Source organism: Nomia melanderi, chromosome 4 (genome assembly GCF_051020985.1).
Source record: "Nomia melanderi isolate GNS246 chromosome 4, iyNomMela1, whole genome shotgun sequence".
NCBI lineage: Eukaryota > Metazoa > Arthropoda > Insecta > Hymenoptera > Halictidae > Nomia > Nomia melanderi.
The window spans coordinates 5424505-5449397 of NC_135002.1; the positions used below are offsets into that span (position 1 = coordinate 5424505).

At 36.9% G+C, this 24893-nt stretch overlaps 5 protein-coding genes across 24 annotated transcripts in view; 3 read left to right on the top strand and 2 right to left on the bottom strand.

Moving 5' to 3' along the window:
* Positions 1–479: 479 nt before the first annotated feature.
* eRF3 (eukaryotic translation release factor 3) lies at positions 480–5649 on the bottom strand. The gene is made up of 7 exons (XM_031994317.2): positions 4824–5649; positions 3768–3946; positions 3454–3574; positions 2902–3364; positions 2495–2801; positions 1974–2406; positions 480–1797 (listed from the first exon to the last, which is right to left on the bottom strand). Exons 1-7 carry the CDS (start codon positions 5059–5061, stop codon positions 1754–1756), a joined length of 1785 nt encoding a protein of 594 aa, XP_031850177.1. The 5' UTR covers positions 5062–5649; the 3' UTR covers positions 480–1753.
* Positions 5650–6133: 484 nt separating this feature from the next.
* Positions 6134–10389, bottom strand: Dis3 (exosome complex exonuclease RRP44-like protein Dis3). The gene is made up of 14 exons (XM_031994316.2): positions 10144–10389; positions 9855–10028; positions 9613–9770; positions 9334–9521; positions 9024–9250; positions 8670–8948; positions 8301–8585; positions 7982–8219; positions 7653–7911; positions 7324–7567; positions 7033–7253; positions 6793–6961; positions 6445–6723; positions 6134–6364 (listed from the first exon to the last, which is right to left on the bottom strand). The coding sequence occupies exons 1-14, from the start codon at positions 10195–10197 to the stop codon at positions 6182–6184; spliced, it is 2958 nt and encodes a 985-aa protein (XP_031850176.2). The 5' UTR covers positions 10198–10389; the 3' UTR covers positions 6134–6181.
* Positions 10390–11349: 960 nt separating this feature from the next.
* On the top strand, positions 11350–20108 carry LOC116435115 (interference hedgehog). 12 transcript variants are annotated; one of them, XR_004236687.2, is made up of 8 exons: positions 11350–11604; positions 14947–15027; positions 15129–15380; positions 15462–16445; positions 16519–17364; positions 17439–17554; positions 18228–18362; positions 18449–18598. XR_004236687.2 is itself a non-coding variant. In XM_031994336.2 (7 exons), the coding sequence occupies exons 2-7, from the start codon at positions 14958–14960 to the stop codon at positions 18608–18610; spliced, it is 2430 nt and encodes an 809-aa protein (XP_031850196.1). In that variant the 5' UTR covers positions 11350–11604; positions 14947–14957; the 3' UTR covers positions 18611–20108. The 12 variants fall into 12 exon arrangements, 9 of the variants coding, with proteins under 9 accessions (XP_031850196.1, XP_031850200.1, XP_031850202.1 ...); XR_004236688.2 differs by having other exon boundaries at positions 18262–18362; XR_004236686.2 differs by having other exon boundaries at positions 17439–18362.
* A 296-nt stretch (positions 20109–20404) lies between these two features.
* LOC116435118 (uncharacterized) lies at positions 20405–22156 on the top strand. Of its 3 annotated transcripts, none has more exons than XM_031994349.2 (6): positions 20405–20489; positions 20738–20919; positions 21014–21150; positions 21247–21388; positions 21466–21587; positions 21653–22156. In XM_031994349.2, exons 2-6 carry the CDS (start codon positions 20748–20750, stop codon positions 22088–22090), a joined length of 1011 nt encoding a protein of 336 aa, XP_031850209.1. In that variant the 5' UTR covers positions 20405–20489; positions 20738–20747; the 3' UTR covers positions 22091–22156. The 3 variants fall into 3 exon arrangements, with proteins under 3 accessions (XP_031850209.1, XP_031850208.1, XP_031850207.1); XM_031994348.2 differs by lacking the exon at positions 20405–20489 and adding an exon at positions 20496–20662; XM_031994347.2 differs by lacking the exon at positions 20405–20489 and having other exon boundaries at positions 20496–20919.
* Positions 22157–22432: 276 nt separating this feature from the next.
* IP3K2 (Inositol 1,4,5-triphosphate kinase 2) overlaps positions 22433–24893 on the top strand; it is a 29177-nt gene continuing 26716 nt past the window's right edge. For 6 of the 7 annotated variants that reach the window (XR_012998398.1, XR_012998399.1, XM_076366751.1 and 3 more), the window contains exon 1: positions 22433–22783. Coding sequence is in view for 5 of the 7 variants with exons in the window: in XM_076366751.1 (XP_076222866.1) it covers positions 22776–22783 (8 nt within the window). In the remaining 2 variants the exon portion in view is untranslated. The remainder of the gene's footprint in view (positions 22784–24893) is intronic. The other variant, XM_076366748.1, reaches the window with a different exon arrangement.

Genomic DNA, 24893 nt, shown 5'->3' on the forward strand with positions numbered 1-24893 from the left:
AACGGATCGTCAATTCGGAAAAAAAAAATCAAAAGAAAAGGAAAAGAGGAAAATGAAACGAAAATGAAAGAAAATCAGTCTGTTCCATGCGAATCATGAAACAAGAATGGAAAGAAAAAAAATAACAGAACTATCTCGATCTCGCTTCAATGTATGCCGAAGGTGTTACGGCGCAAAAAAAAAGAAAAGTACAACAGAATTCGTTGCTATCGGACAATTGTTAAAACGTAAGAAAAGCTCGGTTCGATAGCACTTTTCGTTAATAGGTTTCGTCGCGAAACGGAGGTGAGATATCGAAAAGTAAATTGAAAAAAGAAATAAGGAAATCATGAGAACAAGGAAATAAACATCGTAGATACATTCGAACGTGAACGGCAAAGAAAGAGAAGAAGCAGTAAGAACGTGTAAAAAAAGCACTCACAACAATTGTCTGCTTTGAAAATTTTCTATATTAACTTCCTTTCGATTAAATCTCGACATTGAATTTGTTTGTTTGTTTGGTTTTTTTTTTCGTTTCTTTTGTTTGTGTCGCATTATCAACTATATAAATCATCGAGATTTTTTCTGGAGAAGCACAAGTGTTAAGAACATCTGGTGTCATTCTTAGTCACATAGTACATCGATACAATTACACGAACGTTGGCGGCGGCGTACGCGATAATCGTATTATCCACGGAAAACAGAGTACGTGCAAGCGAAAAGCAACAGAACGAACCCAATACACAACCGAAAGAAAAGCCACCGCAATATCGAAATTAGTAGAGCACAATACTTTTTTTGTTGCAAATTTGTTTTTAATGACAATGTAATAAGAAACAGTATAATAATAATAATAATAATAATAATAATAATAATAATAATAATAATAATAATAATAATAATAATAATAATGGTAATAATAATATTAATAATAATATTAATAATAATAAAATTAATAATAATTAATATAATTTTTTTTATAATTACAAATTGTCGTGTAACACTATCCGGCTGATTTGTATCTAAATAAATTTTCTGCCTCTCCTCTTTTCTTCCTCAGCTTCTTACCACCAAATTTTAATAATAATTATTCAATAATCAATACAATAATATTAATAATAATATTTGTTTTTTTTTCTTAGTTTTTACTTGCGGTAATCGGTAATCCTCTCCCTCACGCTCGTTTAATGTCTCGCACCTCAGAAGAATAAAAATATCGTGTTTTACAATATTAAAGGAGACATTGTCCATCATTTGATCATTATTCGACTTTTATAATTAACTCCGCTGCGAGTGTCTGTCGTTCCGCTTACCTAATTAGGAGGAACACGCGCTCTCGAGTTTCATTTATTTTATTTATTTTACTTTAGCTGCTTGTCTCCTTTTTTTTATCTATATAATCAAATCTATTTGCTTTTCTTTTTCTTTATTTCAGGTTATAAATACCCACCCTCCCCCCACGTGGTTTCCCCTGAACCCCAGCCCAACTGTCTGTGCATACGATGTAATGTGCATTTTCCATTTGACGCAGGACTTCTTATATTCTTTTTTCATTTTTTTTTCTTTTACTTGCTTCTTTTGCGTGTAGATGGGTGTATGTTACAATTAACGGTAGCTCGCGAATAGTTCGTTACGCCGGTTACATTTGCTCCTTTTAGTTTCGTTTTTTTCTCGTGCGTACTGTGTTCGGCTTTACGTACTCTTCTGCATATGTTCGTTCGTCGTATCCGAAATTGATTAATAATCCCAATCTGTGGTCACAGTTGAGCAACATTTACTCTACCACTTTCAGCACCTTACCGATAGCGATAGTCTTATCTGGAAATTACAAGACAGAACCAGTTAGTGCTATTATCGTACGCTATATATAGATTCCGCAAGTGTTAACCGATATTTCGTCTGTCGGTATCGCTTTAAAGAAAAATGTTGTCTGAAAACTTTTAATACCGCTTCGAAACCACCCGCGTGTCTGTATAAAAAATAAAAATACTCACTTTCATCCCTAAGGGTGAAACGTCCCATCTGTGGAAATAGTTTAAATCTTTCAAGGCATATGACACCTGCACATTCGATTCTCATTATAGCAACTTGGTCCTGTTTCACGAACCTCGGCCTGGTTTTGCTTTTTTCACCCGTCTTCTTGTCGACAAGGCAAATCAATGCCTTTACTCTGACTTCCTCCGCGGCGCAATGAATATGCATCACAGCACTGTAGCCAGCACAAATGATGCTCTTGTGTTCCAGAATAACCACTTGAGCATCGAACACTCTCCCCGTTTTTATGGGATTATTACTGTCGCACAATACGAATCCGGGACTCACGTCTTCCTCCTCAATGCCTTTTAACTTAATCTTTACATTTTCACCCGGACCAACCGATGTCACTTCCTCGTCATCTGACCATAATTGATCTACCGTCACTGCCGTCTAATGTAACACAAATAATGACATCGGAATAAGTAAATAGGCGTACGATTCTTATACAGTGTATCGTATTTAAGCATTAATATTTTACCCTATTAGGCATAACAAGTAATGACTGTCCTTTCTTTGCTTCTCCAGCTTCAACCTTGCCCATTACCACTGTTCCCATATCCTTATATTTATCAACAATTGGCATGATGAAAGGTCCACTATTCTTACGATTAAGTGACGGTAGAGAATCAATGAAGGATATAAATGGCGGCCCAGTGTACCACGTGCAAAGATGCTCTGGAATTGGATCTTTCAAACCGATACCTAACTGCCCCGAAACTGGCATAAACGTAAGGTCTTTCGCAGGATTGAATCCCAGTTTACGAAGATATGGCAGTATCTTGTCCCTAAACATAAAATGAATCGAATAAAATGTTTTATTTTTATACGCGCATCGTAAGCCGTTAATTATTGAAGTCTTAAGTCATAACGCCGTATGTTACACACCTGCATTCATTGTACCTTCCTTCATCCCACTCCACAGTCGGATCATCCATCTTATTTACTAATACAACCAGATGTTTCACGCCAGCCGTTTTAGCCAACATAGCATGCTCTCTTGTTTGACCGCCTCTATCAAAGCCAGTTTCAAATTCACCTTTTCGCGCAGAAATAACTAAAACCGCGAGATCAGCTTGTGCCGCTCCACCAATCATATTGGGTACAAAACTTTTATGGCCAGGAGCATCCAAAATAGTGAAATGCTTTCGTTCGGTTTCAAAATACGCTCTACCGACTTCTACCGTCTTTCCCTTTTCTCTTTCTTCCTGATTCGTGTCTAGTGCCCAACTCAAGTACCACGTCTCTCTACTTCTTTCCTTCGCTTCCCTTTCATACTTCTCTAGAGTTCTTTTATCCACCATCCCCGTCAACGCCATAATTTGACCACCAATCGTTGATTTTCCTGCATCTGTAACATTCGATTACGTTGTCATTTCTATATATCTGGTCATCTTTGACATCATATTTTCATAGATAAACAAAGTGACTATTACTCACCAACGTGTCCTATAAAAACAACATTAACATGCTCCTTTTTACTCTTAGTGTCTTCCGTTATTTTAACAGGCTTCTTTTTAGGTACTTTAACAACCATTTCCTCATCTTCATCATTGTCAACCTAAAGACAATTTAGATTTGCAAAGATAATGGCAAGTCAGCAGAGAAAATATTTAATTACCTATTCAGGCTACTAAATCTTTTTCAAGGGATAATTTGATACGAATAGTTTAATATTAAAAATTGAAAATTAAACAAACTCTGAAGGAGCTCCTCCTATGTATGTCAGGCTATTTATAAAAGCTTGAGCATACTTCTTCATTTTCAGGAGTTGACAGTGGATCTCCATCCACTGCTGCTTCTTCCCATGAATCGGCTGGTTGATGTTCATTTATTTGGTCAGTGACATTCGGAGGTGGAGCCCCTCCTCCGGCAGGTGGTTCCTCCACTCGGTTGCCAACTGGATCTGGTAGAACCACTGGACTGGTATCGCCTGCAATGAAAACATTCAATACGTTGAAACGGAAGAGTCATATTCTGTCCAGTGGACATAACTTATTCTACGTATTTTGCGCTCAAACAAGTGAACACAAGATGCACAAGTAAATAGGCAATTATATTTAATACTCCATATATTTGTGATCTGTTATACGCTTATGGAGATTTATAGTTTAATAATCTCTTATATAATCTACCATTATCTAATGAATTAAAAGGTAGTTATAGGATGCTTGTTTTACAAAAATAATAGAATTGTCTAACGTTTTCTTACATAATCAACTTTCTATTTCCATAGAAACTAAAGTGTATCTAACACAGCATTTAAACAGTGCTAATTTTATATTCATTAACTATAATAATTAAATTGTATCTAATCATATAAAAAATAAAAGTATTCAAAACAAAAAGTTTGTGTTACTCGGAACAATGATAGAAATCTGTTTAAAATCAAATTAATAAATAATCATTAACTCGATCATTTGATTATAGGAACAAATACTTCGTCTTTAATATTAGCACCAGCATTGCACAATATTGAGTTAATGTTAACCATATACGCGTTATGCAAATGCACTCATTCGAAATATATTCCTTGGGGAAACGATAACCAATGATACCCATTAGCGACAATACGTATAAATATTTGTTCAAATGTACAAAGTATTTTCACCATTTCATCCGATACTGCAACACTATTCGGCTACATAAGTCTCTGTGCGAACAAAGCAACAGGGGTTAGTCGGAGCAGTTACAACAAAGCATTTGCTGGACCGAGAGCTCCAAATCCATAACATTGTATAGTGGATAGATTGATAAACGTATTGACAAGTTTCTCACAGGATCAATTTCAATTCTGTGTTAAGACTAACCATGATGTATTTCTGGGGGCATAGAGGTGGTTACACTATTCGTCATGACAGCGACATTGCAGGAACTGTCGGCCGCGTTACTGTCCTGCGGTGATTGAATGCAGAATGAAGGCACGAATTCCGCAGCGTTCACGTTCAGGGTCGAGAATTTGCTTTCGATGGACTGATCTTGCGGCGGACCGATGTCTCCGTTGTCCGCCTGCTGTTCCCACGAATCTGGTGCTACACTGTTCGCCATATTTAACAGAGTTCGGTAGTCAAGTTGGCCTCGTGGATAAATCGTACACGAAATTCACGCTATGCTACGTGCAGGATCTCGATTGTAACCGCGATTACGATTGGGACGGGGTTTAAAAAAATAATTATTTACGATATCCGCGCACACCGTAACACGCGTATCGGTACCCCGCGTGCGACCCCCGTGGTCTGTTTCGTTGCTCCACTTCGCCGGAACTACAAACATCAAAACACCAACTTTCAACCCAAGAACATTCCTCTGACCAGGCCTTGGACGCCAACCAATGCTACAAAAATCGAACAGAAATTCGACGAAGCTATTTACCGCAGCACAACAAACGGCAATTCCAATTTGTTTTTTTCCTCCAGGCACGATTTTATCGAAAATATCTCTAGCTGTAACCGGTTATGTTGGCACCGCGAATTTCGTTCTTGGCGTAACATCAAAACCCATCGTGATAACGTGGAACTTTCCACAAAAAAGTATATGTAAAAGAGATATCTTGTTTTCACAATGTTATACCTTTCAGAACAGAGAATGATCTCACTAGAACCAATGTTTTATTGTTATTGGAAATTATACGGTTCTTACTGATTTTTATACAGCATGAACGTATATACGCATGCATGCGCATTATATATATATGTATATATATATAAATATATGTATATGTATATACATATACGCACCGTATATATAAAACATTCTTTATCAAATTTATGCTTAAAATGTATAAATGTATATATATTTATACGCGTTTAAATATTTGCGACTAATGTGCATTTCATACAAAATAATAATATGGTTTTTTAACTATTCTTAAAGAATTTGTTTACTTATGAGAATTAACTGACAATGCATAACCCCATCTTTTAAGTTTTTGTATAATCGGTTTATAACACATGTAAGAACTCTTTCATTCACGTCGAGATATCACTCAATTTTTTTCTTGTGTGCGAGTAAACATGATATATGTTTAAGAACAGGCTTTACGTATTTCTTTATTTTCACTCCCATGTTACCCCATGTGGCATTGCCGCCATGCCAATCGCAGTGCAGAAAAGCGAAGTAGTTATAGGTTATAAAATTATTTATTTTTTGTTGTGTATATTTAAAATATTTAATGTACAAAATGTTTCGGTTTCTTCTTCTTCTTTTTCTTCTTTTTGCTTTCTGCAGAATCTGTAATATCTTCCATAGGTGTATCTTCATCAAGCTTTCGCTTAGGTGTTTCTATTGTACTTTTTAATTGCACAATGTGTGCAACACCTTCACTTACTGAAGGTACACTAAAACCTGGGATCTATGACAACATAATTTTAATAAAATTCACAATTACATTTACCTTCGTTTTTATAACCTAAGTTATTGTGATATACTTACGTATGGCTTAACAAGTTTAAATATTAATTTCTCATGCTGTACATTAGTTCTATCTAAACGAATTTGCACCACAACAGGATCAAATGTACGAAACGTAATATTCCCATAAGTCTGCGAATGATCTTCACTGTTATATGTAAATGACACAGTTGACTCTTTCTTTTCATTCAAGTATAAAGTTCCTTCCAAACCATATTTTGGTATTAGCACTTGTAATGCATTCTTTCGTACAAAAAGTATATATCCTTCTTCATCTTGTACTTTCTCCCGGAAGAACAACTAAAGAATATATATCGTTAATGCAAAAACAATTAGATAATATAACTAAAAATTGTAACAAATACATACGTGTGTATTAAGTGCAACGGATGCACGAGCGGCATATTGAGCCATTCTGTTTCGGTAATTCAGATTTTGACAGAGTGCCTGATTCTTTTTCTTATCCAATAAATCAGGATAAGTGGCGTCAGCTCCTATGCATACCGCCAATAAACGATGAACCATTACATCTGCATATCTATATATTAAATGAAAGTATATTAATAACATTTTCTCAGCAATAAGAATCATTGTATACTTGATTTTTACCTTCGAATGGGTGAAGTGAAATGGGTATAAATAGGACATGCTAAACCATAATGAAAGTATTCACTTCGTTGATGCATTCCACTAATGAAGTACACAGCCTGCATCATACAACGAGTAGCTAATATTCTTAACATAGTGTTGAAGTACGGATTACCCTCTTTGTGACATTTATCTAGAGATTCGGCCAATTCCTTTCCGCTATTAGTGTTTATAGTGAAGCCCTGACGAAACATGATGTATTAATATCTTTGTCCATAAATTATATTTAATTAATCTATTAATTTCTTATACCTGATTTTTTCCAGCTTTTATTAAAGGTTCAAAATTAGCAGGTGGTGGTTCGGGATGCCTTCTTAACACAGCACACTCCGGGAATTCTTCCACTATTTTCTTAGCAACCGACGTATTTGCAAGCAACATAAACTCTTCAACCATAGAATTAGTTTCCTTCAATTTTTTTGCTTCCACATCAATCGGATCGTGAGTTTCGTCGTCAACATGAAAGCGAATTTCTGGAGAAGCTAGCACTAACGCACTAAAATAAAAAATTTCAGTCATTTGTTAGTAAAAACTTCGGTTATAAAATTATTCAAAATTTTTTATAGAGAGAATATATATACCCATTTTCTAAACGTTTCTTTTTTAACTTCTTCGCTAGATTATTAAGATTCCTCAACGACTGTGCAAGTACGTCTTGCTGAGTGATGTCATCTATTTTAAGTTGAGCTTCGTCATAAGTCATAGCTGCCCGTGAACAAATTACTGACTTACAGTATCTAGTAGTAATTACGTTCGCGTCTCTGTCCAATTCCCATATACAAGAGAATGCCAATCTTTCTTCATTCCCTCTTAAGGAACAAAGATTTGTACTAAGCAATTCTGTAATCATTAAACATATCATTAGTTATTTTAGTAGATATTACACTATTTGTAAATCCATCATTTTCACCTGGGATCATTTGAATTCTCGTGTCAACTAAGTATACGGTGGTAGCTCGCAAAGCCGCCTCTTTATCTAAAGCTGTACCAGGTCTGATGAAGTGTGTTACGTCTGCAATGTGTACACCCACTTCAAGATTACCATTTGGTAATTCTTTACAATGGAGTGCATCATCTATATCTGTACATCCTGGTGGGTCAACTGAACATATGTCCAAATGTCTAAGGTCTTCCCTGTGAGCTAAATCCTACGTGGGATTAAACCGTGTATTTAATTTGAGTATATTATTCTGACAAATAAATTTACTTTTAGTAATATAGGTACATACAGTTTCTGTGATGCACCAAGGCATTTTAGGAAGCGAGCTGAGAACCGCATCAGAAAATCGACTATGCGGAACATCATGTTCCAATAATATTACTTCATTTTCAGTTACTTTATCTCCTATCTCACCCAATGCACGAACGAAATGACCCAAAGGATACCTAGAGTTACGTGGCCATGAATCGATAGCAACTATAATTCTTTGTTTACTCAACAGATGATATTGTCTAGTCTCGATTCTAATTTTAGGTATCTTCCTTTCGGCCGGGACGAATAGATGTTTTACATTCTAATTAAATAGAAAAGAAGGTTATGAAGTATAACTATATCTATATGATGGTTCAGAATAATGATAAGAATTTATGATTTTTACCCCTTCAATGTTACTAGGTTGTAATATCCCACAATATTGTCTCCAATTTCTTCTAATTATACCAATAATCTTTGCACTGGGTGTTTTTTGCATTTTGTTGGAAGTAACAATTTGATCTAATACTTTTTCTGTTTCTAAAACATCATCCACATCCGCTTCTCCTTCATCTTGCAGAACAATGTCACTTGGTGAGGACCATTCATCCTCTGCTAAAAGCTCTATTGCAACTGTGTCACCATCAACAGCTCTATTAAGATTGCTTCGACCTTGAATAAGAATCTAAAAACAAAAATATATATAATTATACACATATTTAGGTATGACAAGTAATATAGAAAATAACCAATTACTCACAGGTTTTTCCATTCCTTCTGTATTTACATATCCCTCCAAAAAATTTTCTCTTGATATTGCAAATGTTCCTTGCAAGTATTTTCCACTTTTTATACCACTGTGTAACTGAACTGGCGTAAGATGACACGGAAAAAATTCTAACCCACTCTTTTCTCCTCCATAACTGCGTTTGCATAATTTATCTGCTAAAATGCTTGAATTTTCCAGCGAAGTCACATAATCCTCCACTAAAAGAAAATACATAAACAGAAATCAGATTAATACTTAAAATCTTTTATAATTACAAGAAGGATAGAGGCAAAAGTATTACTTGATAAAACTGGTATTCCTTCATTTTCTGCTTGCTCTTTATTTTTTGCATCATCTGTTAACAGCACAGTCTTAATATTACAACCATTAGAACTTAAGTGTTTGTTATACCACTTCGTTGCAAGTCGAATAGCTCTATCATTTCTATCGTTCATGCTTTCACCAGGATTACGTTCAATGTAAGTATCTCTATATAAAAAAGAATATAAGTCATAAAGATTTGGTTTCTGTTTAAGACAGTTCCAGTTACATTATCAAATATATAATATCTCCTACATACTTGTGATGTTCATTTACAAATACATAAAACTTTCTATGTGTGTCACCAATGATATTTTTCAACTTTTTATATACTGTAGAACTTTTATGTTTCACTTCCTCTAATACCGTTTGCAGGATTATGACATTACAAATAACTTCTTCTTCCAAAATGTCAATCTATAATTACAAAATTTCAATGTTAATGTTCTCATCGCAAGTCAATTTAAAATGTAATTGACATTTCATATACATTATACTGACTTGGTCCAAAACAATATTGGTATCCAACAGAAGATAATAGGGTTGCATGAGTTTAATATTTTTTGCGCTGGAATCTTCATCATCCAAAATAATATTTTTATTTCTGTACAAGCATTTATCACAGGCTTTGGAACCACAGTGAATATCATCTCTGAGGTAATGTTCCCGGACAGTCTGAACAAACAGAAAAAAAAAACATTTCCCATATTGATATTTATTCGTACAGAAACTTACTCTTGGTAAATTATATTAACTAAAATTGAAAAAGTTATGAAACAACTTTGTTTACCTTAAAGACTTTACCACCCTTCGTTTTCCGAAAGAAAACCTTCGTCGTTAACATTTTTCTTTTTATTATTTTGATACAAATATATAAATAATAATAATAATAATAATAATATACGTGTCTTCTTGAAAAAAATAAGAAATAATATGTACTATCTTTTAAATTCGAACATGTCTATAGATAATCCGATCAACACTACACGTGTATCGAGCCTCCATGATGTAGATAAGTGATACTGTAACACCACTGGTGTTGAAACATGGAGACTGAACATGACAGAGAGGGAAATTTAAATTTTATTTTAACATCTATAAATGATTAATTTACTTTGATATCTCTTCTCAATTTTAAGACTCATTGTGTAATATCGCTCGCGTTTGTATACGACAGCCAAATGCAACAGAGAGAAATCTGAACTAATAGTAATATATTTTTTATTCACGGTACTATAAAAGGGATTATGAAAAATATATACTTATAATATAAATTTTTCATAAACGAAATTCAAATTTCTAAATAAACCTTTGAATTTGAATGACAATAAAATCGTTTTATAAATATACAGGCTGCGTTTGGCGTCACAGAATATTGCAATATAGATGCGAATGCTGTTTTCCACAATGTATTATGCTAAAAGCAATAAAGTGAACAACTGCTATGTTCAGTTAAATATAATTTAGACAAGTATATTTCAAATTACAGGTGAAAATAAACGAAACAGATGTAACAAGTATCTAACAAAGGAAATGCACAAAAATATCTGCACTGTTTCTAAAATAGAGGTATTCTGAAAGCATCCTGACTGTGATTATGATTGGTCCGTATGAAAGAGGTAAACGATTATGAGCTACAGCAATTTCTTGTTAATTTGAGAATACTTTATTAAAACGTTTCATTTTGTTGTTATTTTTTCTTAATCTTAGTGTTAATTAATTGATATTCCTTTGTAGAATAGATAAATGTAATTAAATATATACTGTCAAAACAAATAATGTGTATCATCGGGCAATAGTGATTAAATGAATGTAATATTTAAAAAAAAAATCTGTCCCTTTAATTTACAACATATTTCCTACATCGTAATACAAAATACGGTTTGTTTAGTGCACCAGCTGATCCACACAATATGAATCATAGATCACAACAAATTGTATAGGGACTCCGATCCCGCTAGTGACTTTTTGATGGTGGGAGTGGGGTGAACAACTGCATACTGCATACTTTATCGGTTCAAAACCTGTCGGTCTACATTCCAGTGTGCTGGTAGACGCCAAGCGTCGTGTTCTATAGGAAATTGAATCGATCGAACCCTGCGACGATCGTTGAAAAGAAAAATGAAGTGATTCACCGGTATAAAATCAAAAAGACTGCTCGTTTACTTCCGTGAGGGTCATCGGCAACGAGTTCACGGATAAACCACAGGATCTGGAACGGAAGGATCGTACACGGATCGAAGGCAAAAGGGTAAGTATACTTCTAAGAAAAATACATTTCTCTTCTTCTCCGTTATCGCTGATTTCTATCATTCTTCTCGTTACGGTCCTCGGGGAGCTGTAAATAAAAAATAACAACATACAACTAAAGCCGAAACCGTGTAACGAACAACAGCGTTGATTGTCGAGAAGATTCGCTTATGGTGTCGCAGCGTAAGATCACCTGCCGGAAGGGGTGAGCCACTAGTATTTTCGATGGAATTTGAACGGCCGGTAGATCCCGTGGAGCATCGGGAAATCTGTGAGCCGCGGGAACCTGTACTCGATTGTTCGGATCTTAACGATCGAGAAAATCACCGTTCGGATAATACCGCGCTACTTAATGCGCCTGCGTTCCGATTTTTGATTAGAATACAACAAACGCGTTCGCGGTACGCGCGGGTAATATTAGTCGGACTGTCATCTACCCGGCTAAACCTAAACAAGCGGTACATGTATGCGCTATGCTAGCCGCGATAACGGTCGCGAGAAAAACAGGTTGCGACTAATAAATTGAAAACAAAAGCGACGACAGAGTTGCAGTTATGGTTTCGCTGAAAATGGATCGCTAATAGCAGGATTATAAGTCGCAGCTGTGGGGAAGCAGATTAAAATAGCGTATGACACATATACAGCTAAATATTCTTCCCTCGTTTTGCCTAAGCAGAATCGCCCTGTGCATACCGAGGAAGAGAATTAAGTTAGTCGCAGTTTGGCCTGTATCGAGCGCGGAACGCGACGATACGAAACGAATGAAAGCCGTTCACGTGATTAATCGGTGATCGCGGAGAGGAAGGGTCCACTTCTCTTGGGCCTACATCGATCAATGGGAACCCGATCTTCCCGGTTCCTGTTTGTCACGTGTAACGGAACACTGTACTTTACTCCTGTAAAAAATTAACGTCAATTCCATTCCCCTCTTTCGGCCAAGGCAATATGCGTGTCTTCGGATAGGTTATACGGTCGATGGATCAATTGGAAACGGAAGATACGAAAAATCATTTGCTCCTAACTTGTTCGTTACAAATGCCAATGATGTACCGTTGAATTCTCTTAAAATAACTTGTCCTTAATAAAAGAATATTTCAGTTTCATTTCAATTGAATTATTCTCGTTTCAAATTGCATTGTTTATCACCCGTAAAATCACGATAGCGGAAATCGTTCGGTTCACCGTTAACTGTCCACTCGATTATCCAAATTTGTCTACATTTTGGTCGGCAACTACACGGTGTCGGGTTCGTGAAAGCGGAACTCCGGTTTCACGATCCCCGATCGATGAACGAGGATCAGCATGCGTAAAAAGGATTATTTAGGAATTCGAACACCGGTTAACACAGAACAGTCGTAGAAACAAGTCTAATTCTCTTTCGTTCAGCTGTTACGATTGAGATGTAGCATGTGTACGATCGTGCGTGCGTGCGCTAGCGACGTGTCTGTATGTGTGCGTAACCCGGGTGGCATTGGCTCGTCCTTAAGGTTAGGTGCGCCGTGGCATCGTTTGAGGGCACGGGGTGCGGTGGGGGGTTGACAACCACTGCTTTGGAATTCGAGTTCTTTATTTTTATGAGAGGCAACGTCGGAAACCAGCCTCTTTGGGGCCCTTCTCACCTGTTACATACCACCGGCATTTATGCTACCATTTAACCAGAAGTTAAGAGTCCTCCCGTACATAAAACACGTTAAACTGCCTCGCGAACGGGCCGAACGTGTGCTTTTTGTCCCCTTCCCCCTCTCGAATTCGGCTCCGATGAAAAATGCCCGTTCGCTTCACGACGACAATGACGAATCTTCTCGGACGTATTTCTTTCTTCGCCGTAACAGACTCTTTCCCCATCGGCGGAGCAATGGCGAAAAATTATTGGAAACGAATGTCTTACAGGGAGATCGGTCCGGATACGAAATGCATTTCTGTATTGTATTCTAATGGGAAATTACGATGTCCTTACGATTAAGGACATTGTATTTAGTAGTAGTCACGAAATTACGTTTCCTAGAGGAATGGATACGTGTGTGCGTTAATTTCATGTAGCAGTCTCGCGTGGGCGAGCAGCACGATGTATACCGTGAATGGATCTGCCTACGTATGGCTCGTTTGTTAGCCAACAAATAATTTCCATCGGTCTCGGACGTGTCGGTACGGTTTTCTGATCGTCACTTTCGACGGTCAGCCGTTCGCACGTGGGTGGAAAGCGGTGCGCGCAATGATCGACGATTTTCGTCGCCGTATATGGTCATTTTTAGTATTGTCATTATGGCACCTCTGCCCGTTCAGCTTTGTCACGGTACAAGGCAACGTCCTTCCTGTCCGTGTTCCTTTATGCAGCGTTGGATAAAATATCATTTTGTAACGTAAATGATCTATTAGAAGTTCACCTTTAAATCATGTTCATAACTTTGTAAATAAAGCACGTGCTTTATTTGTTGTCACTTTTAAATGGCATATCATCAATCCGAAATATTACTGTTCAGCTGTGCTGGACCGATACTGTGTTCATGAAAAAATACTCGAACCGAAGAAAATGTTGAGAGATCTATTTTGTTACGTACGAATAGTATTTAAATTACGAATAGATTTACTTCGCAGAACATTATGGTTCCTCGTGTTATAATACCATATTTTTCTTGATTTATATTTATTATAAAAAATATTTGTTGTATTGGAAATATTTGATAATATTTCGTTTTATGTGTTGACAAAAACTTCGGAATAAATTCTGGTTTGCTTCGTAGAAATATTCGGCTTTTGTAAAATGCCGTTGAAGTTCCAACCAATCAGATTACAGGTATTTCGTTCTAAGGCGTTAGCCTCCCTCTATCTTCTCGCGCGCTAGATACAAACGCAACTTGATGTTTCAAAGTTCTTGTACTACGTACGGTATATATGTTATATATGCATGTATTACTATGATATCGTGGATGTTTGTGTGTTCATACTGTAATTAGTAGTTTAAAAGATAAAATAAATACATTTCAATCGGTGGAGCTATTGGCGCGGGCGGGACTTTTGAAAACGGGAAGCTGGTTTACCGTAGATTATCCATTCCGCTACGGCTCAGTATGCCCGGTCTCATTAAGAGTGTTGACGTTTTCACGTCTCGAAGTTGCCAACCACGATATCTTGAAAACTAGAACGAGAATGCGTTCTATTTCCACATGAACTCTCCGCCGTTCTAAACTTAAACATGCTTGCCGGGCATTAATTTTAGTGGACTCTTGCCGGCGCCTCAAGTCTTCGCGAATTTTCGTCCCACCCCCGGGCAACGAGGTCGGAAGAGCAAAGAAAAGAAATACCTGGGGCACGCGTGACAAACTTATCTCTTCCTTCATTCCAGAATGTGTCAAGATGCAACCTGTGCCGTCCCTGTGTGGCGTCGTTGCCGTATGGCTTCATATTCTGGCCAGCTTCGCTCATGGTAAGTGTGTGTCTATATCGTCACCGATAGAAATCTATGGTGTTCTAAATCCTCTGAATTTACGCAGAGTTCGTTATATATAAATTTTTGTCCATTGGCAGGACAAAGACAAGATGGTATGTCTTTTACAAGGCACCCTCAACCGCTGGATGCACCATTAGGAGACGATGTAAACTTCGAGTGCAACCTCAATCTTCCCGCTGAACGATTCGCTTGGCGTCATAGGCGGTTAAATTCAGACAAATGGTTGGCAGTTCCTCATATACCCAGTAACGGTGGCAAAACGTCCAGACATGTTGTGAATTTCGATGACGAGTCGAAAGCCGGAGATTACCGGTGTATAGCTTTTTATGGTGGGCTTTGATTTTATTTTTCTAGACCGTACAATGTTTCCGCGAAACTGCGTGACAGTGGACCTATATTAATTGTTGTAGGTTCTAGTGGATTAGCTTCTGATCCAGCACGATTAACGCTTGCTACTCTTCAGAAGTTTACCGACAAGAGCGACGTTGTTATACGCGTTGCAGCCGGGAATACAGTACCTATTACCTGCCCTGTGCCTTACTCTGCACCAGAAGCTATAATTCAATTCTACAAAGACAATAATCCTATACAGAATGTTAATGGGAAAACCATGGTTATCGAAAACGTTAAAGTATCGGATAGCGGAAGTTACCATTGCTCTGCTAGTAATTATATAACTAGCCAATTGTTCAGCAGCAATCACAAAACTATTTTGAATGTGCACACGAATCCCACTTTTCAACAGCCGTACTTCATCAAACAGCCGCAAACGGAATATAAAGTTCTGCGGGGAAAGAATGTTACTCTAGAATGTTTCGGCGTTGGTTATCCAGTGCCTTCTGTTACGTGGAGCAGATTAGGTAGTCCGTTACCGGCTAACTCTATAAAGACATCGATGGGCTTGACGATAATGAACGTCCAGTCCGCAGACAGAGGAGAATACGATTGCACGTGGATCAGTAATAATAACGCTCATATCAAATCTGTGATTATATTAAAAGTAATGGAAGCGCCTAAGGTGATCAAATCGCCGAAGGAATCCACGTTTTCTGAGGGTGGGGAATTGGAGCTTTCTTGTTCAGTGACCGGCGAACCACACCCGAAAGTCGAGTGGCTAATCAACGGAGAATCATTGTTGCCCAACGACAATTTGGAAATTAAAGGCTCCACCCTTGTTATCTCCGAGGTTGAGAAGAAACACGCTGGCATAGTACAATGCGCCGCAAGCAATGAATACGGTTCAGATTCTGGCTATAATTTGTTATGGGTTAATCCGAAGCAACAGATTGGCACAACCGAATCGCGACCGGACTACGGAGTTCCCAATCCAAGGCACAAACACACAAGGGGAGGCGGAAGGAGAAGAATCAAAGACGGAAAGCGAAAAGGAACTGGTAATGTTTCCATTGTTTAATTTAGCGAGGTACAATGTTTCATTCCGTTTAAATGTATGTCTCGTCTTTTTAGTAGTTTTAGTACCGCCAAATCAGCCAAACGTCACGAGACTTTCAGACGCTTCCGTAATGGTGAGGTGGTCCGTACCTAATAATACGGGTTTGCCAATTCAGTTTTTCAAAGTTCAGTATCGCGAATTTGGACAAAAGGTGAATTTGGGTAAACAGGGAAAGTGGATGACTCCGAATTCTGAGATATCGCGTAATGTGACAACGTTCGAAGTGCCCGATTTACAGCCTGATCATACATATAGGTTTAGAATCGCCGCGGTTTACTTAAACAATGACAACAAGCTTAGCCGGAATTCAGACCGTTTTCATCTGAAAAAAATTGGCCGGCTTCAGAGGAACAAAATGCCTATACCGTTGCTAACAAACACAAAAGCTTTGAGTCCTCATGAAGTGTTACTTATTTGGCAAAATTCGGATCCATCGGCAGAAATAGATGGGTTCTACGTATATCATCGGGCCTCGACAACGGCTGAAGACTATGTGAAGACCACGGCTGAAGGAAAAAATTCCTACAACATAACGATATCTTATTTACAACCTGACACGACGTACGAGTTCAAGGTACAGAGTTTCTCCGTGGATGCCGCTTCGGAATTCTCGAAGATTCTTCGGCAAAAGACAAAAAAAGTCGTGATCGAGCATCATGAGAACGATAACCGTAACGATCACGGTGGCAATCTGACGTTGGACAGTCGGGTACGGCCCGCAGACGATAGAAACGCGAACATGTATGCGATAATAGGCGGAGTTCTCGGTGGATCGACTCTACTAGGTGGCTTAACAGCTGTAGCAGTAGTATATAAGAGAACTAAGCATAAACAGAGCCGAGAGTCTTCGCAAAGCGAAGGTGGCTATAGCTTCTAATAATAAGCGTATTGCAATAATAATATAAACTTCATAAAATGTTTCTCTTTGTGGCAGGAAAACCTATTACGAATGGAAGAGTAATGAACGGTGGAGTTACCGACTCGAAAATGAATATAACATCAAATCCGCTCGCTGGTCTCGACACATCTGAAGATATAATACAGCCTAAGGTCGGTATTTGTAAGTAGCAATATCAATCACTGTTGCTCTGTCTCGGAGGGAAAGAATGACTGAACGCTGTGCTAATTTCATAAAAAAAGAAAAAGAAATACTGCTCTGTTTTTATGTACAATACATAACAAAATTTCCAATTGTCTAAAGTCATTCGACTTTCCCCTTACAGTCAGAAGTACACTAGGCGAACGTAAACACAATCTTATTCGCGTACGTGTCCACTTTGTGCGCCTACGATGTTTGTATTGCGAACATTCGTATAATTCTGTGTGTATGTGCGCGTGTTCTGTGGAGTTGGAATTATGGCCGGAGTTCGATCTTAGCCCAACGAAATGAATATAGCGAAATCGAACAAATTTCTTGTTTTCAGTGATTAGATTAAATAAATTCCGGTCGTGATGGCAAGCAGACTCTTGTTAAATATATTCTCTATCTAATTCGATCAAGCTTATACAATTTTAACGAATGGATGCATATTAGGTTGGACGTAATCGAGCTCCGTTATATTCCAATGGTACGCCATAAAGTTTGACACGTTCATCTTTGTGGTGCTTCGGCCCCCGTTCTATTTTAAAGCGACTTCCATTTTATTTTATTTTTTTTCTACGCACTATCCGCACGCGACTGCATCTATGTATTTACATTGGACTAACGTGTTTCTGCTTTCAGACTATTCGATATTAAGGAGACTAGTCTTTTCTAGCTTTAGCATTGGTCGCGTGTGCTGCTACTTTAATTCTGCTCGCTCTTTGCACTCTTCTCTGGAGCCGCTTTTCTTTTGTTTTTCTTCCGAACGCCACACATGTACGTTATCCCCTCAAAAAAAAAAATATCTCGCTCCCTTCGAGCTGATCTGTAAGAAGCGAACGAACACGCATGTTTCTAAACAGAGCGGACAACAATCGCCGATGGAAATGGCCTCGTTTCTAAACGGGCAAAACAACAACAGCAACAACCATAATACCAGTGACACAGTTGGAACTGACGTGAACACATCATATACTGAGCCCACTCTGCTCCAGGGATCACTGCCTATTGAACAACCTCTGTGAATAATGTTTCACAGCTACATCACATCCACATCATATCTAGATTTCCGATACCAGTTATCGTGCCAGGATTAATTTCAAATTTATGTAGATACATAATCGATGTTTCTTTTCGAATGTGTTGAAGTAGGCGATAACGATGCTTTTTTTAGTGAGACTTTAAACTTGTAGATTTTAGTTATCAACGAGTCGAACAAACAAACCGTTATAAGACATGTACAGGGTGCCGTAATAGGTATGCTCAAATACTTGAATTAATTACTGGACGTTCGTTCGTCCAGTAATTGCATTCTTATTCAAGACTATGTCTTTCCTTTACGCATAATACCTTCTCTTAAAGCTCAAGGTAGATAAGGGCGTAGAACGTACAAGGTAGATATGGTGTTCGACCATAAAGTGTGTATGTTAAAGTTATTAATGCATCTGTTCGACAAATCATTTTCTTGTTCAATATTGCTGACTATACGCACTTTATGGTCGACATAGTAATCAATGAATTTACGTGTAAGTCAGCTTACGCGCGCATAGATAGCCCGTAGGATCGCGCAGGCTCAGAACTGAACCAATTTTGGGGTGAGGGGGGGTCGGATTCGCGTAGATTTTATATTAATTTTACACCAGGCAGCTTTTAAAGTTATCTATGTTTCCTAATTTAAATTAACTAGTGTTCACGGTTTTGTAAATACGCGACTTATTATTAGTTAGGTCGAGTTCAGACATGAATGAAATTGTGTTTGATATGCACAAGAAAAAGATAGCTGTGCTATGTATTTTATATTGTGCGTTTTGAATGTTACTAATGATATCGAAACTTTTAGTTACTTTTGAATCGCCGACTTGACACCGCCGCTTGTATTCAATTTTCGTTACATTATCATAACCGACGCAAGAAACATTATTTAAAGAATTTTTTATTACGCTAGAAAAAAAATCTTACACGAATCCCTAGTACGTACGTTGCTAACAGTATTTGTTACATAATACTATGAAGTTAACTTATAATAGCAGTATTTTTCCTAGCTTTGAGTTAGATGCAATAATTGTTTAGTGATCGTTGTTGTATTCTTGACGGTAATCAAGCTTTATAATGACTCTCGCGATTAAAAACTCATGAAACGTATGAAGGCCCTACGATTTGTTAGTTGAAATTTCGATATTAGAAAACGAGGAAATGAACAAATTTGTAAATAAGTTTTTGTAAAATCTTACGACGCTATTTCTTTACATATACATATATACACATACTTTGAACGTAAAATTAGTTATTTAAATCTTCTATATTTTTTAAAATTAATTATGGCGATTTATATTGCCAAGGACTATTGTGAATGGGAGAAGGAAAAAAATGTTGTATATATTAGCATGGTTCAAATTTTATGCAGGAGCATACGTGCCTTACATCTTGCCTCTACAAAATAATATTAAGATTAATTATTTATACACACGTATGTATGTATATCTACATTTTATGTACTTAACATTTTTTAAATAAACATATCAGGAAAAATCTGTTAAGTAAGTTAGTAGTTCCTTTTGAATTTAAATTATAGTTGCCCACATTATTTCGAGACCTCTGAGAGTCATTAATAGAAATTAGAGTTCCCTCTTGACCGTGCGATATTGAATCACCGACAAGACATTATGTATAATTGAATAGAATAATTATTTTAACCAAAATAATTTAGAAAATTGAATTGTTCATTGTGATATATTTAATTTATATTTTACTTTTTTTATAGTCTATAATTAGTAACATTATTTTGTCTAAATCTATGGTTCGTATTAGAACTTCAACTTTTTACCGTAGATAGCGTCACGTGCCGTTTTGATCGTTACCACCATTCGTAAACAAATCAAACATCAATTAAAAATATCAGTATCGGTAATTGTTAATGTATAGTAAATACTTGTTTGAAGTTTACACAAAGTAAAATATATATATATATATATATATATATATATATTGTTTATATATTTATATCATCGTATATTTATACATCATTGACTGTTATGACTCAGGAGAGATCATATTTCGGTTAACTATTTGATCGTCCGGTACATCATCTATAGCATAATATTATGTAAATACCTCGTTATAAGTTAAGTAAACCTTTTAATTGTTTAATAAAGGTATTAAAAGATGGCTGCAACTGTTAAAAGTGATAAAATGTCCGTTAAGACAGCTATAAAGGCATTTACAGACATTATGCGTTCCTTGAATGAAACGGACCAGCAGATATTTTTGTCATTTATTGCTGATAGTTGGAGACCTGAAGAAGTAAAAGTTCGATCACTTTCACAAAGGTTTATAGGTACATAACATTTAAAATTTACATTTAAAATATTAATTTATAACATTTTATATCTATAAGGTAAAAAGCTAAATGAGCAAACAATGTTTTATAGATGGTTGCCCTAATGAGCATAACACACAAGAAGAACAATTAAGAAATATAAGACAAATTGTTATTGACATCAGGAACAGGGTACCCTTTGATGGTATACTGCCATCAGAAAACATTGTGCCACCAACAATTGGACAGGTTTGTTGTTCGATATTATACAGAGTTATAATTTTGTATTATACTTGTAACCTATTAACAGATACAGAATATGTTAATGGTTCGATAAATGTATAGAATTCGGATTGTGATGCTATGTCAACAAAGCATTTCGATGCATTTCTTTATGACAATAATGAAGTTGTTGAGTTAATTGAAGAAGGGAAATTAGATAGTCAGTATTGTGCCAAATGTGGATCTACAAATGTGAAACTATACAGTAAGAAAATACTTGTTGAGCTTCTTTTCTTAATTATGCGACAACTTTATTAAAGTAATGCAGCAACTTTGTTTTAGATATTATATCACATTCTATGTCAGTTTCTACTATGATCTATGTATTCTCTATTATTTTACCATCGTTAGAGGGAAAAACTGTACTCGATATAGGATCTAGATTGGGTGCTGTTTTGTACGGGGTAAATATTAAGATTTTAATATCATTAACATAAATGTATATAATTATTTTTAAATTAATTTTCAGGCACATATATTCTCATCAGCACAAAAAATTATTGGTGTTGAAATGAATAAAGATCTCTGCACATTACAGTCTAATATAATACATAAATACAAAATGAATGATCGTATAGAAATTATAAATAAGAGAATCGAGGAATGCCCAGACATTGTACAAAGAAGTAATATCATTATTATGAACAACCCATTCGAATTTTATGTTCCAGAATCTGTACATGTTGAAATCTGGAAATTTTTAAAAGCCAACATTCAAAAAGGAACAATTCTTATTACCAGACCAGCTGTTGAAACAACTTTTAAGACTCTAAACACAGGAATATTGGTAAAGAAGTGGTTAAAACCCTGTCAATTGGATAGGTTTATACAAGAGCCTCAAGTATTTGGATCTTTAGTGTTAGATCCCAATGAACATTGTGATATCAGTTTGTACGAAGTCCGATAGAAAAGATTATATAGAAGACTGATTTTTTTAAAATAAAAATATAAAAAAATAACTAAGAACATTTAATTCTGTTTATTGTTAGAACAACGTGTTGTGTATGATTTTATCAAAACAGTAGCGTGTACAACGAGATGCATAGTGTCTAACTAAATTTCCTTGATCACAAGGAGAAACTAAATAATGCGGTTATGGAATCATATGAAACCTAGCGGTTTAGGTGGTATCATAATTACAAGTTTTGCGTCAATCGTAGGTGTAAACCTTCCTTCTGGGAGAACTGATTTCAATGCAATCGATCCCCCCCTTTTAGACAGGAACTCGTGTATAGGTGGTCACCGCGGAGTGGTCAAGTTCAAATCTCGAGTTCAGTCAGCCATCAGCTACGATTGACGTACAATCATCGCACGCATTGCTCCTTTCAGTTACCATGATCGAAAATTAACACCCGTGGAGATTGCGAGCGATAATGAACGTCGAGGACGTCCGGTTGAATTCCTTAAATTCCAAATACAAGAATCTGGTAGTCGTATCCGTGTCGTCGACGTGTTACTTGTTAACATTGAATAATTTTCAAAACATTTCTTTATCGAAACTTCATTATTACTCTTGCACCCCAAATTTATTATCTATTTAAAATCGTTCTCATGTTATCGGTCCAGAATAAAATGCAGAATACAACATCGGAATGGACAGGTAAGAGATGCAACGTAAAATCGAAAACATCATTTCTTCATTTTTTTTTCCTGCACGTCGGCAACACTACGCATTTTTGACGATATTCAATGTACAGACGATATTCGTTTCGACGACATTCTTCACCGCGGTATCTAAAATTGCAATCGGCAACCATTAATCATTTTCGTTGGAAACTTAAATTGCTATTAAAATATCATTCGACCTTATGGACATTGATTAATAATTACCATCAATAAATACAAATTTTTTTCAAGTCATTTATGAAACGTCGGCCACCTGATATTTACTGTAATTGTACAATTTGTTATTGCTTATCTGGAACACGAACGAGTCATTAGCCTTGGGCTGACATTGACCCGATTTCGTCACAAATATGAGTCTGGCTATATAGCCTCGTCTAGCTTTCCTTCATGCAAATCATCTTTGAAGTCCCAAACCGAAGGGTCACGGAATCATTCTAAGTTTTTCGTTGAATGTCTCCCCTGTACTCATCTAACATCAAAAAACCTAAGAGACATCCGGTTCTATCGCGAACATATCCGCAATTATTTTCGAACATTCTTATCTCCCTTTGCGAAATCTAAGACGTAATCATAGAATATTTCAACACGGTTATTTCCAATTACGTCCTTGTTTCGTATCGAACTTCCCATCTCGACGTTCTCGCGTCTCTCGAACTCTTATAAATCTGAAATATAAATGGAAGCAAAATTCAAAGCAGTTTCAACAAACATATGCATTATTTATGAACAGGAAAACTTTTTTATCGATTCATCTTCGAACGAACCCCAAATAAATTTCTGAGCTGCCAAAGGGGGTCGCCACCAGTTGAATCGTGGGACCCCTGTCATAGATTTTTGTCGAATTCGCGTAGAGACAACGTTCTATTTACGCGTCACGACTCGTTTCCTCCTAGTCATGAAAAAAAAGGAAAAAAAAAAGAACCGACAACGAGCCTCCTGTTTCGCAATCTTATCTCGGCGTTGCCGTAATGCTAGGTCGAGTGCAATCAGGAATGGTTCCCTTGCCAATGGAAAGCGATGCGTGGGTGATATATAAAAAGAGGAGAGGACAGATGGAAAAAAATCTTCGTAATTCCGCTCGTTGCGCTACACGGCTATTTCGTACAATGAAACAGCCGAACGACCGAACGAACGTACGAACGAACGAACGGTCGCAGCACAGATAGGCTCAAGTGGCCAAGGGGCACTTGAACTGACGAGATAATGGACCGTTTGTCGAGAACGAGAAAGAAGCAACGATACACGGGAGCAGTGGTACGCGGTCGCCTGCAACCGCCGCGCGATCATTCAATCGCACTTTCTTGTTTCTTTGCCTCCGATGACGCACTTGTGACGTCAATTGCAGGAGCAAGGAGCAACCCTGGCATACCTCTTCCATACATCTTTCCCTTCCCATTTCTTCGACCCGGATACTCGGTCCTTGACTCTCGCTCGGACCGTAGATTTCGCGAAAAATAATTCTTTTAACTAAAAACGAACCGGCAACATAAGCTGGCTACCTAAAAAAACTGTGGATTTTCGAATCTGCTATTTGTAAGGAAGGTGGCTTTGGGCACTGTTTCCGACAGAAAGTACTCGACCAAAAAGTGGTCAATTATTTGTATATAAATGTTAAATACAAAAAATATTGAATAAATAATTTTATCATGCAATTTTTATGACGGATGCTTAGTTTCTGTGGTCGAATGCTTTTCTATGAATAGTATAACGAAGACGATCGAAAGTCCCCACGAATTGTACTATTGTTACGATTTAATATCGTTATTTTAGCTGTAATTTTAGATTATGACGTAGAGCAGATAAAAGACTAAAGAGAATATGTGATGACCGTTTCGTATGGGGAACGGTGAGGCGTGTAATAGTATTATTCCGAGATTAGATAAGAGCACGTAATGACTGCGGCGGTATTAGAAAAATTTATGTCGTCTGGTACATGCGTATTGCCATAAAGCCATTCAGCCGTTGAATAAGCGCTTTTTTGGAAGGGGGGACTTTGACGTACACGAAGAAATGAAACACATTAATCGACAAAACACTTTTTTATAGTCACGGTACTATTAATATACGAAGAGTTACGTACATAC

Coding starts and splice junctions, on each gene's coding strand:
- LOC116435115 (XM_031994336.2), top strand. CDS start 14,958: ATGCAACCTGTGCCGTCCCTGTGTGGCGTCGTTGCCGTATGGCTTCAT. Junction 15,028..15,128: donor TCTGGCCAGCTTCGCTCATG/GTAAGTGTGTGT, acceptor GTCCATTGGCAG/GACAAAGACAAGATGGTATG. Junction 17,365..17,438: donor AGAGTCTTCGCAAAGCGAAG/GTGGCTATAGCT, acceptor TCTTTGTGGCAG/GAAAACCTATTACGAATGGA.
- eRF3 (XM_031994317.2), bottom strand. CDS start 5,061: ATGGCGAACAGTGTAGCACCAGATTCGTGGGAACAGCAGGCGGACAAC. Junction 3,947..4,823: donor GCCCCCAGAAATACATCATG/GTTAGTCTTAAC, acceptor TTTTCATTGCAG/GCGATACCAGTCCAGTGGTT. Junction 3,575..3,767: donor CAACTCCTGAAAATGAAGAA/GTATGCTCAAGC, acceptor AATTGTCTTTAG/GTTGACAATGATGAAGATGA.
- Dis3 (XM_031994316.2), bottom strand. CDS start 10,197: ATGTTAACGACGAAGGTTTTCTTTCGGAAAACGAAGGGTGGTAAAGTC. Junction 10,029..10,143: donor AGGGTGGTAAAGTCTTTAAG/GTAAACAAAGTT, acceptor CTGTTTGTTCAG/ACTGTCCGGGAACATTACCT. Junction 8,949..9,023: donor CAGAAGGAATGGAAAAACCT/GTGAGTAATTGG, acceptor TTTTGTTTTTAG/ATTCTTATTCAAGGTCGAAG.
- LOC116435118 (XM_031994349.2), top strand. CDS start 20,748: ATGGCTGCAACTGTTAAAAGTGATAAAATGTCCGTTAAGACAGCTATA. Junction 21,389..21,465: donor TACAAATGTGAAACTATACA/GTAAGAAAATAC, acceptor ACTTTGTTTTAG/ATATTATATCACATTCTATG. Junction 21,588..21,652: donor TGGGTGCTGTTTTGTACGGG/GTAAATATTAAG, acceptor ATTAATTTTCAG/GCACATATATTCTCATCAGC.